The sequence below is a fragment of the Pelodiscus sinensis genome, chromosome 17 (assembly GCF_049634645.1).
Source record: "Pelodiscus sinensis isolate JC-2024 chromosome 17, ASM4963464v1, whole genome shotgun sequence".
NCBI classification, from domain to species: domain Eukaryota; kingdom Metazoa; phylum Chordata; order Testudines; family Trionychidae; genus Pelodiscus; species Pelodiscus sinensis.
Window position 1 is genome coordinate 4,980,637 of NC_134727.1, and position 14,727 is coordinate 4,995,363.

The 14,727-nt window shown below is 39.4% G+C and overlaps 1 protein-coding gene across 2 annotated transcripts in view; it reads right to left on the minus strand.

Annotated features, from left to right (window-relative positions):
• Positions 1-14,727, minus strand: part of RANBP17 (RAN binding protein 17) — a 235,346-nt gene that overhangs the window by 31,077 nt on the left and 189,542 nt on the right. For both annotated transcript variants that reach the window (XM_025181074.2, XM_075900151.1), the window contains 3 exons: positions 13,795-14,009; positions 12,402-12,540; positions 2,988-3,154 (listed from right to left, as the gene is read on the minus strand). In XM_025181074.2, coding sequence (XP_025036859.1) covers positions 2,988-3,154; positions 12,402-12,540; positions 13,795-14,009 — 521 coding nt within the window. The remainder of the gene's footprint in view (positions 1-2,987; positions 3,155-12,401; positions 12,541-13,794; positions 14,010-14,727) is intronic.

Genomic DNA, 14,727 nt, shown 5'->3' on the forward strand with positions numbered 1-14,727 from the left:
CCTATCAACAGATTGCAGTTAATACAGATACTTTAACATTACTGACTGTTAATCCTGCATAATCTGCAAAATTATTTTTTTCTTACTCTTGAGGCTCTAGAATATTGCTGTCCACTGCTATTTATTACAACATTCAGTCTCATATGTACTTTTTTCAAGCTTTTACTGTGATTACGCCACTTGTGGAATTTTATTTAATAAAGCCATATTTTCTGGTCTATGCAAAGTGCAACCTGATGTATATACATTGACATTACCTGCAACAACTTTTATATCAGATTGCCAATGACAGAAGTCAATAAATTAATTTTCATAAAATGAGATTAGACCACATCTTGTTGTAATTCTCTTTGTTAGTGAGTGGAAAAATGTCAGGACACAAATTAAGAGGTTGTATGTGCACAAGAATAGTATGAACATGTGCCTAATTGACATAATGCCTCTATTATTTTCCTCATGAAGCCTGTTATATTACCATCAATAATAATCCTTTGAACTTGTATTGCATATTCCATCAGAGGACCTTAAAGTGATTTGTAGAGAAATATTATCAATCCCATTTTATGGCTGAGTAAACTGAGGCACATTCCAATTTGTCTGATACCAAAAGAATATAACTTGATCCGGATAGTCTAGTTTTATAGCTCATTAAACAACTTGAGATGAGACAGTCTTCATGATCCACTAGAAACTTTTAAATGTCTAATTATGATTCCAGATTTTCAAGCTGAAAAAATGTTCTAACTAGTAAATAATTAGAGTTTCATTGCATCAGTTTAGTTTAAAGAGCTGACAAACCTTTCTAAACTCAAAGCACAATTAGTCATTAGGGTCTAGTTTTTCAGCACTGTTAAGCAATTTGTAACCCATTCCTTTTAATAGGGTTATGCATTACTTAACCGACACAGATGTCTTGAAAACTGAGACATCTAGTTATGAAGCAAGAACCTTGTTCATTAGCCTCCATGATAGTCAAATCATCTATAAAACCAGTGTTTAATGGCCATCCGATGAATAATCAATGGCTCACTTTTCATCTGTGTGTGAAAATGAGAATAATCTAATACCATGTCCCTTTGGTAAGATGCAAGGCCTTGGGTTCCGTTTCTATTCAGGGCTGATTTATAACCCAATGGAAACCTGATGTAAACATATGATCAATGAGTCCCATCACTGCTAATAATAACCCCCAACCGGCCCACTCCCTCTTCTCAAAAGCCATCCCTTTAGGCTATTAGCTCCGGCCAGCTAATCCTCTCTACTATTCCTGCCTGCTGCTTTTACCTTGGCCATCCGTTCAGTCCAGCAGACTCAGAAGTAATTTTATACGCTGCAGAGAGCGGGTGGAATTGATTTTTCACTCAGTGCTCAGTTCCCATCTGAATAATTATCAATTTTACTGCCTCATAAAGGGAAGAGTCAAAATTTCAAATCAATTCAAAAGAGCTTCTGAGACTAAAGAAACCATGCATGAGAATAAAGGTCAAAGTTGTCAGTGACCTCGGGAGATGATGTCAGATATTAGTACACTGACTAGTTGACATCAGAGGCACTCAATATGAAATGACTAGTGCTAATGCAAATCATATTTATGCTGACTAGTGGAGACCAGTCATTAATATTTAAAAGAGTATCTGAAAGCCTGCATTCAAAATAAATATAATGTATTCCATAGATTATGAAGTTAATAAAGATTGATCACTGCTTAGTCTTATGCTGTAAATTGAAAGATTGCTGAGTATTATTAATAACACAAAATATTACATTAAGGTTGAAACAAAAGCAACAAATGCAAGGAAATTCAGAGTCAAGGCTACTATGTGGCCCTTTACACTCACATCACTGTGCTCATGTTACAGTACTGCCCACTATGGCATATGCAAATACCGAATCCATTGGCAGACTCCATGGAACTTGCACAGGGTAAGGGTACTGTGAGACATGACAAAGGCATCACATCGAATCTCAACAACGGTGACAGTAATAAATGTCCCAAATATACTCTCACTATGCTGTGGGCATCCCTAAAAAGTCAGCGTTTACCATACTCATCCCCTAAATTAGAATATAATAACCATTACCACACAATTTCCCCAATTATCACAAGCTGATTTTTTTAAAATGACAACCAATACGCTTGCTACCAAAGCACAAAGACTAAGGTCACTGGGATGTGGTGTTCTGTGAACATCCTTTGCTTTCTTTAAAAGCCCCAATAATTTTGTTGTTGTGAAACTGTATTGTGTGTTTTGGGACCGTATGGATCCTTGCACTGGAATAGGTTCTAGGTCTAAAACAGCCATATGAAATTGTAAGATAATAGTAGTCCAATACCTTGCACCGGCTTAAGCACCTCATAACCTTAAAGTATCTGGACCGTAGTGTGCACTGCTGGGAGAAAAAGTCCTTCCTGACTACTGCAGTAGACAGTTTCTTCCCTGAAGCATGATATTTGATTACTCATATTTGTGTCTTGGACACAAAATCCTCCCCTATAAAATGTCACCTATTGTTCAAATAAAATATTGTAGCACAGTATCAAACGTGTCTATCTAGAAAAATATGCTGATTTAAAACATTAAAATGTTCTAGATTTACCTAAAATATTTTAGAGATACTTTCCTCCCCCCTTTTTTTTACATAACCATGGGGGGTATTTTATAAAATCAGTATAATGATGAATATTGCATTTTATCAGTCTATGAACTAAAGTGAAACGCTGTAAAATAAGTTATCCTAAAATGTGAATACAATGCCCATATCATCAGCATGACAAGAAATACCCCCATAATACTGCAATACTGGCATGAAAATAACTCTGATATTAGCTGGGGAGCAAATATATCACAGAGAGACTCATTTTGGTAGTAAATAATTAAGAGTTATGCTAATCTACATTACTGCAAGGTGATGAAAATAACAGGGAAAAGCTTTGTTCCCAAATTTAGTAATACCTCACAGGACAGTTGAGCTGTGCTTAAGTTTACCTGCTGTAGTACTTCAGGGTTCTGTTGCATGAAGTGCAGCAATCTTTGTCCATCCTGTGATATTTCTCTACATCTTAGTGGTTTTTTGCCTTCTTTTGCGATGTGTTTGAAGAGGTAGGTTACAATGTAGTCTAAACTAGCACAACAGCTGGAGGAGACAATTGTATCTGCATAAGCAATGAAAGAAAGTTTTGTAATTGCTTTTGTAATAAAACAAAACAATTATTACAAACAACTTGCAGAAGTGAAGAAAACAATACACACAAGGCAAACCTGGAAGTTTATTTTAGATAGAAGGTTCAATATACTTAACTTTACTATCTGTTCTTTTGCTTTTAAGATTTTTGGTATTAGGCAGATTATGGCATCAATCCTGTGATTCATAATGGACAGAGACCTGCTGGGCTCAGACAGGGTGTGTCTACACAGCACCATAGGTCGAAATAAGATACGCAATTTGAGCTACACAAATTGTGTATCTTATTTCGAAATAGCTTATTTCGTAATTGGCACTGTATACACAGGGCCAAATTTTGAAATAACCTGCTATTCCGAAACATCCCTTACTCCTCGTGGAATGATGTTTACACGGATGTCGGAATAACAAGCCTGAATATAACGGGCTTGCTGTGAAGATGCAGGATAGCTATTTCGGGATACTCCGGTATCCTGAAATAGTGTGGAAGTATAAATGTAACCACATAGTCCTACAAACTTCAGTGAGATTCTGTGTGAGACCGGTGATTCACCTGCACCCTATAAATTGCAGAATCAGGACCTTACTGATATGAAATTATAGTTTCAGCAGACCCCAATTTTTTGGAAGCGAACATTGTTTATAGCCTTGTTACAGAGTTTTAAAATTCAATGTAAACAGACACTATGAATGTTTAAAGTAACTTTTCTAATCTCTTGACTGCTGTAGAGAATCTCAGATGTGTAAGAGTGAAGGTCTGCATAAACAGAAGTACTAGTATTATTGCCCCCCCGAATATTATGTATCATTTTCTAGTAACCAAACATGTGCTGGACATTTTCCAGAGCATACCTAGGTGGTGCTTCCCGGCCCCTCAGAACTTACAAGCTTGCACGTTAGATGCTAAACGAGTGAGGATCACAAATTGAAAGGAAGACAATATGGTGAGGAAGCTTTAGAGCAAAGTCTTAGTTACCTTATTTAAAAGTTGGTGGTTCAACTACCTTTTTAAAAACAGATAACATCATAGAAATGATGGCTACTGACTAAAGTTCCTTTGTTTCTCCTGAAATGTAAAGGCATAACAGCAAAGCAGGATATGTTGGAATCGGGAGCAACAGCAACCTCACAGCTTTACTCACTGTATCTATAACTAAGGTAACTCTTTGGAAGATTAAAAGCTTAAACCTATTTGAAAGTAAGAACATTAGAAAGGCCAGACTGGGTCAGACCAACGGTCCATCTAGCCCAGTATCCTGTCTGCTGACTGTGGCCAATACCAGATGCGTCAGAGGGAGGGAACACAACAGGTAATCCTCGTCAGTAAATCTGTCTGATTTATGGAAGTTATTTTGTCGCTAGGTGTTGCTGCTGTGAAAGTGGATTCTGTTTACATGCATTAGTGCGGCGAGAACAATGTACAGGCCTTTTTTTCCTCTGTACAATTTCCTTTGCTAACTATACTGGTACAAAATAGTAGCGCTCACGCATATTTTCTCTTAGTCTGACAGCTGACATTTTTCCTGGCCCCAAGTACACTGGCTGCACTTCAAACCCTCAATAGCTAATCTCAGCTGTATTTTCCCCACCAATTTCTCATGATCCTAGCACCAGTCAAAGTTATCTGTGCACACAGAGTTGTGGAACTTCCTCATTTGGTGGATACGGGTTTCAGTCACAACTGGTGTTATCTGCAGGCGCAAACATCACATTGAAATGAGCTCACTACCATTTAGGGATACGTCCTGCTCATACTGAGCACTTACAGCTCACAGTGCTTACTTAGATGGGCTACTGGAGTAGGCGTGCAGGGGAGCTGGAGAAGGAATTAAACTGTTCAAATGCTTATGTGGAAGGAAAAGAGATTAGAAGAATCCAATTAAATTTATCTATGCTAATTTGGAGGCTTGCCAGCCTTGCAGTGTTCATTTAAATATATCCCTCTTGTTGCTGGAATACTTTGATCTGTGTCAATTTAACTCTTTGTGTATCATGTTATTTTTAACTTTCCTTTACCTAAATACCAGTGTTACATATTTTTCAAGGTTATACTAGAAATACTTAACAGACAACACAGCCACAACTGACCTCACAAGGCTACCTTCATACTATGAGCGAGCAATGCAAGTCCCAGCTTGCGGACTCAGACTTGCATTAACTCTCATGAGGCTAGCACATCAATAGCAGCACAGTGGGTACGTCTAGACTACAGGCTTTTTGTCGACAGAAGCTTTGTGGACAGATACTGTCGACAAAGCTTCTGTCGACAAAGAGCTTCTAGACTACATCCAGTTCTGTCGACAAAGCAAGCCGCTTTGTCGACATGACAGTGTAGATCCAAAGGACAGCATAGATGCAATAACGTCTTCTGTCGACAGAACTCTGTCAAAAAAAGGCGTTATTCCTCGTAGAATGAGGTTTACCGCCATCGATGAAACTGCCGAGTTCTGTCGACGTTATGTTGACAGAATTCAGCAGTAGTGTAGACGCAGGTATAGTTTTGTCGACAAAAGTCCACTTTTGTCAACAAAACCCTGTAATCTAGACACACCCAGTGTGATAGCACTGTTAGCGACAGCACGACTATGTACCTAACAGTTTCAGGCTGGTTAGTACAGTAGACTTGCAATAATCCGGAACCTTTGGGACCTAGATGGTGCCGGATTATTGGATATGCTAGACTATCAGGAAGTACTATAAGATGGTTATATATATATAGTATATACTATATGTATAGTGTTTTTAACCCTTTTTATTGTACATACTGTATACCGTATACTGCAGTCTGAGTTTACCAGTTTTCGGACAAAAGACCCACTGAGGAACACTTAAAGTTCTGTATCATGCCTTGATCCATAGGTTGGATCAAAGATGTCACATTCACTGGCAAATATGTAGCAAAAATATTTCCGCTAACAAGCTCCAAAGTGGGTGGATGCACTCAACAGTTATTGAGCAAAAAAACCAGCTTCACTACCCTCTAGTAGACCTTCCTTTCTAAAATTCTCCTTAACTGCGGGCACAAAATAATTAAAAAAACAATCCTTAAAGATTTCTGCCGTTGTCCAAGCATTCCCTTGTGCCTTGTAAATCACTGGGTGAAAATATTTGAAATGTAAGTCAAAACAGCTAGAGAAAACACAAGTACTGTCCAGTGCCACACAATGCCAGTGGCAGACTGACTCGGTCCCATCCAGTTCAGCTGCCGCTGCTGCTGCCTTGCGACTCATTTTTTGCCAAAGCTCACTCTCTAGGCTCTTGCCATTTTGATGCCGGACTATTGGGAGTGCCGTACAACTGGATGCCGGACTATTGGAGTTTTACTGTATTCAGCACTGCTTTTACTGTATTGGGAGTTTTACTGTATTCAGATGCTGCTCACCATCACTGCTGCCATGCTAACATTACTACTTATGCGCAGGCTAGCTCTCGTTGAGCTAGCGTATGGCTGTGTAGGCAAGCTGAAATCACACCCTTCCTTGTAGTGTAGATGTAGCCTGTGACATGATCCTGAAAGGCATTAAACACTCTTAGAAGATGGTGTGCTCCCTTATTTTCAGTGGTTTCAGTGGGAGCTACGGGTGCTCTTCATCCTCCCAGGAGTGCTTCATACCTTGCTCAATAGTCTTGATCCCACCCCATCAATGGAGGCTTTGTTACTAAATTCAGCTGATGCAGATTGCTAGGAAGATCTGCCTGAGCAAAGAATGCAGGACCAGGCTCTTACTCTTTTCTCTATTAACAAGCCGCTCCGCATTTAAACAAGAGCTACAACTGATGGTGGAATGGAAGCAACATCAATAACGAGAATGTATGTGAAAATACAAATTCCACAGGATGGCTCTGTTATACGTCTCCACCACTGTTTTAACTCCATTTGGTTTTAAATTGAATAAAACAAAGTAAATCACTAACATCAGTTTATAAAATGGTAGTGGCTCTAAACATGCTGATACTGTGCAAGTAGATATTTTATATTCGACAGTAAGTGATCTTAGCAGGACAGCGGACAGGTCTATCCTATCACTGGCTCATAAGGATCTCATGCAAGTGTTAAGGGCTACTTATATCTTCCCATAACAGTATATCAAACATACTTTTCAGTGATCATTTTCCCTTTTGATTCTAAAGGCATAAGAGAGGTGAAGGTCACACAAAACCCCCCAAACTGTTTTTTTCAGGGCATGCAGAGGCTTGTGTTGAAGCTGGCTGAAGTTCTTATTGAATCTCACGCAAGAAAGATAATCATACATATGGAACAAATAAGTTTAAGGAAAAGCTACAATTTCTGGGCTGGTAGAGCGGTCAGGTGGAAAAAGGAGAAAAGGGACCACATGATAAAACTGGGAGGTGGGCCTGCATAAAAAGGAATAGCTAAGATGGTCATCCAACTACTCAAACCAACCAATTATTTATTTGTATTAGTCTTAAGGTGGATGACATTATTCAAAAACCAACTTGAAGAGGTCTTTTGGTTTTAACATTAAAGTTTGGTGAATGGTGCCAATAGATTTAAAGAGCATTATTTTTTAAAATGGATGTCATTGTTGAGCATGCCATAACTTAAGAGAGTTTTTTGTTTCTAAGATAAAGGTAAATGGGACAGACGTGAGTTAAGTGGCATTTCCCTGTCCATCAATTTCGTACCCTACAATAAAAGCACTAACTGCTTTTGTGGGTAAACCAGGAAAGCAAACAGATTTAAACAATTTAACATCTAACCGACAAAGCAAGACATAGAAAATGTTATATTTTTTCTTTTTCTCAATGAACGGCATAATTACACTATTAATCACGGGAGAATTAGAAAAGCTTCAGATAAAGATTAGTGACAACATGCCAGGCAGGCTACATTAAAAGGTTCCAATCCACTGAGTCAGCTGTGAAAAAGCCAGGTAAACACTTTAGAAGAGAACTGTTGGAGTGTTTATCCTTGCAATAAAAGCCTAGATGAGGGCTTCCATTACAGCTGATTTACAGCCAGGGGCCTCCAAAGGAATAAATATTATTTCACAGTATATTATCAAGCGTGAAATCATGATGCATGCAGAGTGTCCACTACGGGACCGAATGAACAATGCTGAGAAATGAGGATTTGGAGCTTATTTATTCTACATATATAGAGCTGCAGCACGAGATTAAATACTGAGAGCTTCCATGAACTAAGAGAAATGAAAATATATAGACAAACATTTTTCCTGGGATAAAATTTTTTAAATGAAAAAATATTTCTTTTTTTAATTATTTTTGAAGATAATTCATAAGTTCTAGTGGTTTACAACACACTGTATCCTATCAGACTACTTTTCGGCTTGCCACTGCTATTCAGTAAGATACTTTTTGCAGCACAGATACAATTCACTAAAAGAAGGATCCAATTGATATCATAATTGTCCATTTTCAAAGGGCAGAAGGCTACGCTGGAACATGAACACAAATGAAACAATTGTCTGCTTCACTGTAAAATAACATGTATTTATCCATATGCTGGGATTTTTCAAAGAAGTGAGAGTTAGGAACCCAAATCACAATGGAATTTAATGGGATTTTGGCATAATTCATGGCCATTAATTGCTCTTATTGAGGGATATTCAGCTTTTGTTGACATCTCATCATAGTAAAATTACTCATTTTACTGTGTAAACTTAACTACCTGAATATATGAATTTATTATGTGGTTTATGTGACAGAACCTACTATACCTTACATCAAGAAATCAGTTTTTGGCACATGTTGATGTTATTAAGAAACAAGATATCCTGGCTAAATAATCAATTTACCACTCAGACGTGGACTGTAAAAAGGCTGTGTTTCTGACTGACAATTCAGGGAAAAAAAGTGAGCTCCTTTCTACATGCAAGTCAGGTTCATTCAGATCAAAGGGTTGTGTCTCATTACTTGACATGTATGCAGAGTCAAATGTTCTTTTGAAATACTAGGGAATGCAAGACAAAAGTGGGAAAAATAACTGGCATTTTGCTAAATATGGTAGATAGCAGTCCAACATAACTAAATGTGGACAGAACTTAATTCACCTACCAAGAAATTGCACCTGTGAATCTATTATTGTCAAGACATTAGTGGAAAAGAACGCTTCAGAAACACAAAATTATGGTAAGATTCATTTATGTCTCAAAGGAGTAAGGGAAGAGATGAAGCGAGAGTCAAACTAAACAGAACTGAGTGAATATTTTTGCACAAATAGTTTATTTGGTATTTTGGCAGTATGTAATAAAATGATCCGAGGATTCCTTAGTAATGCTACTTATCTAGTCAAGGCCACTTTCCCCACCATTTTTTTTCTAAAGAGAGTAACATCGAATCTGTTTTGTAAATCTCTGGAATGCTCTGTGATGACTAGTGTACTCGTTCATTACTATGGCGCTTGTCTGATCTTAGAGGTAATACATTTTAGCTATTACAAAGCCTGTATGAACAAATGACAAACCTACTGGCTATGCAAATTGATCTGGACAAATTGGAGAAATGGTCTGAGGTAAACAGGATGAAGTTTAATAAAGACAAACGTAAAGTGCTCCACTTAGGAAGGAACAATCAGTTTCACACAGACTCTCTAGGAAGGAGTATGGCAGAAAGAGATCTAGGGGTTATAGTGGACCACAAGCTGAATATGAGTCAGCAGTGTGATGCTGTTGCAAAAAAAGCAAACATGATTCTGGGATGCATTAACAGGTATGTTGTGAGCAAGACACGAGAAGTCATTCTTCCGTTCTACTCTGCGCTGGTTAGGCCTCAGTTGGAGTGTTGTGTCCAGTTCTGGGCACCGCATTTCAAGAAGGATGTGGAGAAATTGGAGAGGGTCCAGAGAAGAGCAACAAGAATGATTAAAGGTCTAGAGAACATGACTGTGACGAGGTGCCCTTGTCCCGCACATTCTTCGCAGCCAGACAGGCGCTGTTCGGCCGCCGGGGCAGGGAGGCTTGGTCATGTGCGGCTTGCTCCCACGCCGCTCGACCGTCGCCCCAGGCTGACGTCATGATAGGCGACGTCAGGGACGGCCCGTGGCGCGCGGGGGGAGCGCGGCAAGGCCCCACCCCCAAGGGAAGACAGAGGCGGCATGGTGTCCCGGACCACGGACATCAGGGGCCGCCGTCAGCATTGGGCGGGGCCAGGACGATCTGCCGGCACAGCCCCCGCCTGTGATAGGGAGACTGGGGAGGGTGTGGAAATTTAAAACGCTGCCGCCCGGACTGGGGGGGAGGGGAGGAGGTCCGGGCTAGGGAGGAAGAGGCCGTCCGTGGCCAGGAACTGACGCTCCCCCTCCAGCAACCCTGTCTACAAAAGGGAAGGTGAGCTCCGAGGCAGGGGGCTTCCAAGGGGAAGGGAAGTAGCCCAGGGCGGAACCCAGTGTGGTTGGCGGGCTGGTGAGTTGAGGCGGAACACCCCACCAGCCGGACCAGATCCCTATAGATCCAAGTCCTTAGGGCCCTGGGCTGAGGCCCGTAAGCGAGGGCGGGCCCAGGCCCCCCCTTCTCCCTCCCCGTGTCGCCCACCGCAGTGAAGAGTGTATCGCGGCGGTGACGCAAATGGAGAGAAGAACGCCGGTGTTGATACCGGACCAGAGCAGCGACAGTAGAGCCCGAAGCATAAACGGGTCCCCACCGAGGGACTGACTGTAGGGGGCCGCGGGACAGGCCACAATGACCCATGAAGGAAGACTGAAAGAATTGGGCTTGTTTAGTTTGGAAAGGAGAAGACTGAGAGGAGGCATGATAGAGGTTTTCAGGTATCTAAAAGGGTGTCACAAGGAGGAGGGAGAAAAATTCTTCTCCTTGGCCTCTGATAATAGGACAAGAAACAATGGACTTTAACTGCAGCACGGGAGGTTTAGGTTGGACATTAGGAAAAAGTTCCTAACTGTCTGGGTAGTCAAACACTGGAATAAATTGCCCATGGAGGTTGTGGAATCTCCATCTCTGGAGATATTTAAGAGTAGGTTAGATAAATGTCTATCAGGGATGGTCTAGACAGTATTTGGTCCTGCCATGAGGGCAGGGGACTGGACTCGATGACCTGTCAAGGTCCCTTCCAGTTCTAATATTCTATGATTCACTAACTACAACTCCTTGCAAAAAATAATAAAAGAGCCATTCTTTGCTATCATTTTAGGGTCCCATTTTTTAGGATGCTTAGGCCAGCTCTACACTAAAAGGGAATGTTGAATCAAGATACACAACTCCAGCCACATGAATTATGTAGCTGTAGTCGATGTACCTTGTTTCAAACTTCGCCACTGTCCTCACAGAGGGAGGTTGATGGGAAGCAGAAGTACCAGACACTGATGGGGCTGCCCTCTGAGTTCAATTTAGCAAGTCTTAAGTAGACTCCCTAAATCAAACTGTGGAAAATCGATCATGGCATCATCGATCTTCCATTTAGGGAAGACATGGCCTAAATGTAAATGTAATGGCAAGCATCTCTCTTCAAGGCCCTACACAATTCCCCCCATATTTCAAATGAATTCAAGTTACTGCAATCAAATTTTGATTTTAATCAAATATCTGGACAATAATCTGTTAAAAAGTAATGAATAAAGATCAATTACAACCAGACTACTTTTAATCTAAGTATGATGCTAGTTTACTTTATACAATACAGCCAATACATATTCTTTGTAATGTAAAACTAAGTTTTTATTTTTCATTGATAAGGTTAGCTTAGCCATCTCTACTCATCTACCACTCTTCCTGATAAATGAAAAGTGAAGAGTTGGAGGCTACTGTTACGTATGCTAACAAATGTTATCTCTGAAGGGCAAAATGAGTCATATACTAATATTCTTTACTGTGAGGATTATGGGATAAATAAAACATTTTTATATTTCATTGTTGTAAAACTTCTTCAATGATAATCCAACCAGAACCACATCATTATTATTTTTAAAGTTTCTAATTTGTAGGAAGATCATTTTAAAATATGAATGCAATATATTACTGACCAGATTTTCAGAACTGCTCAGCTCCCATTTAGACCCTGTAAAGAGGTGGCCGGATTATCAAAATGCTCAGCACCCATGAGTGCCTACTGTCTCTTAACAATAATTTGTTAAACTGCAAATGAATGTGCTAATGGGCCACGTATTGTAGGAGTTTAAGTGAGAGTGGTTGAGTGCTGAGTTGTTCATTTTTCAAATCACACACTTATTACTACGTATTCCCCACATTCCTTATCTTAGCTAACTTCTAAGGAACACTTACCCAGTGCAGTAAGTCCTTCAGATATTGAGGTAAGAATATACATTAGCACATGAGGTTCTAAACTGGTAATGAAACTCATATGATCCTGCGTGAGACACTCTAAGAGCGGGTAGTAAGACTGACTTAGTTTTCGATATTGCTGGAAAACAAAAATAAAAACAAATTGATAGAAAGTAAGAAATAGTACGGGCTAATAAAATTATAGCATTAAAATTTAAAGCTGGCTGAAATATTAACAGGATTATAAAAATCCACAGAATGATGATGTAAGACGTCCCACTAATCGATTACATTAAAAGTTTTCTACAAAGAAATCAATCTGTGATGGGCTTCTATGATTATATATTGCCATACAAATACATAAAGTATGCTTTAGTTTACAAAAATCCCTGAGTAACAAAACCATACTAACTTTTTTTTACTCTACATCCCATCAACAGCCCAGTAAAACTGGCATAAAACGTTAGTCAGATCAAGGATTCTGGGACCAGTTGGATAGTTCAATGGCTAGTGCTTCCTCCTGTTATGCGGAAGACTTTTTAAACTAATCCCAGGTTGGCTGAACGTATCACAGAGATTACTGTTGTGTGCAATTATCGTGCAATTTGATCAGCATGAGCATATTCCTGTGCCCAATTACTTTAGTTGGGTTCTGTGTGGGCATAAATATCTATTTTAAGGGCATCATATTCACTCCTGGCATGACTGTCAGTCTTGGCTGCATGGGCACTCATCCTCATGCAAGTATACACCAGTATTTGACTGGGGGTGATTTTTCAAAAGGGCTCAGGCAAAAGTCTGAGTATTTAACACCTCTAACGATCTGATTAATCCCTCAACCCAGCGGATGACACTTCTGAATGAAAATGTTCTGAAAAAAAGTTCCATGATCCAACTTAAGGCTGAACATGCACTCAATTTGTTGTCTTTGAGAAGTGACAACTCCATTGCTATCAAGACCAGACATCCCAAAGAAAGTTTGGTTAAAATTTTAATGTTGTCTTATTGAAAGCACACAAGAATTATATAAATTCAGATTAATCTCAGCATGACTGATCAGATAGGGCCAAATACTGCCAAATACATGCAGGCAACCCCAATAAAGCCACTGGGTATACTTGGCCATAAAAAAAAAGGCAGAATTGGCTTCTCTTTTTCCTAGAGATATTTTTGTGAACATTTTGAAATGCTACAATTTGATATAACAACTCAATCATACATGAAAATACTAGTATTCTGGATGTGACTATAAATATACTGAAGTAACTGGACTAAAAATATAAACGGCATTTGAGCTGTTCTAGATCCTGCTGTCTCATTATTACAATTTGAAGCCTGTGGTGGTATTATTTCATATTTCACACAAAGACTCCCAGGGTGAATAATTGCTTACAAGCAAGTCACTGTGGGATACTGAAAGCAGCATTTTGACAAAGGCCTGGAGTACATTGTCAAAGTGGTTGTCCCCATACAACTTGAAGACGCCAAAGCTGACATAATTTCCACATAAGGCAGATTTGAGTGCAGAATAGCAGATGGAAATGCCCTTGAGTTTCAGTGGATAAACCTGATCTTTTGACAGCGTCCCAAGGGACAGGATCTGATTACCTGTTTGGAAAAAAAAAAGAAGAGAATGAAACTGACATAAACAGTGGCAAATCTAGATAGCTCTGTCACTTAGCATTTTTGTTTCACTTTTAATCACTTTTTTAAAAATCATTGCCTACCTGGATAAGCTCTTGCTTTAGTAATTATAGTAAAAAACTATGTATCATGAATATATTTAAAAAGCCTCTGAGTAATTAAGAGTGAAAAAACCCCAACATAGGGATTCTCAGTTACCACTGTAGGCCAAGATCCTCAATGAGCACAGACCTTTCAACCTATGCACAGCCACGGCGCCGTAAGTGCAGTTCTCCATGGCAGATCTGACTGCAGAATCAGGGCTCGAACTGATAGATTTTCATACTGTAACTTAGCCTGGTTTTGATCCATTACCATGGTGGCCTCTTGGGATGGTTGTTTATGTACATACACATTAAACATACCACTCACACCAGATATGTCCATTACAAAACCAACTAATGTACCAATTCACAGATGTGAATGACACAGATAATGTCAGGATTTCTAATGGAAAAATATTACGGAACTGTAAATATTTAGTGTTGCTAGTACAAGAGAATAGTGATTTCTGGGCAATAACTCACAAACAATTCTTCTAATGCTATTTGTCTATCTACTGCCTATTTTTTCCATCTATGTGAGGATTTTTTTTTCTATTCATGAGTGGAAGAATTTTTTTATGTGCACCAAGGCATGGGTG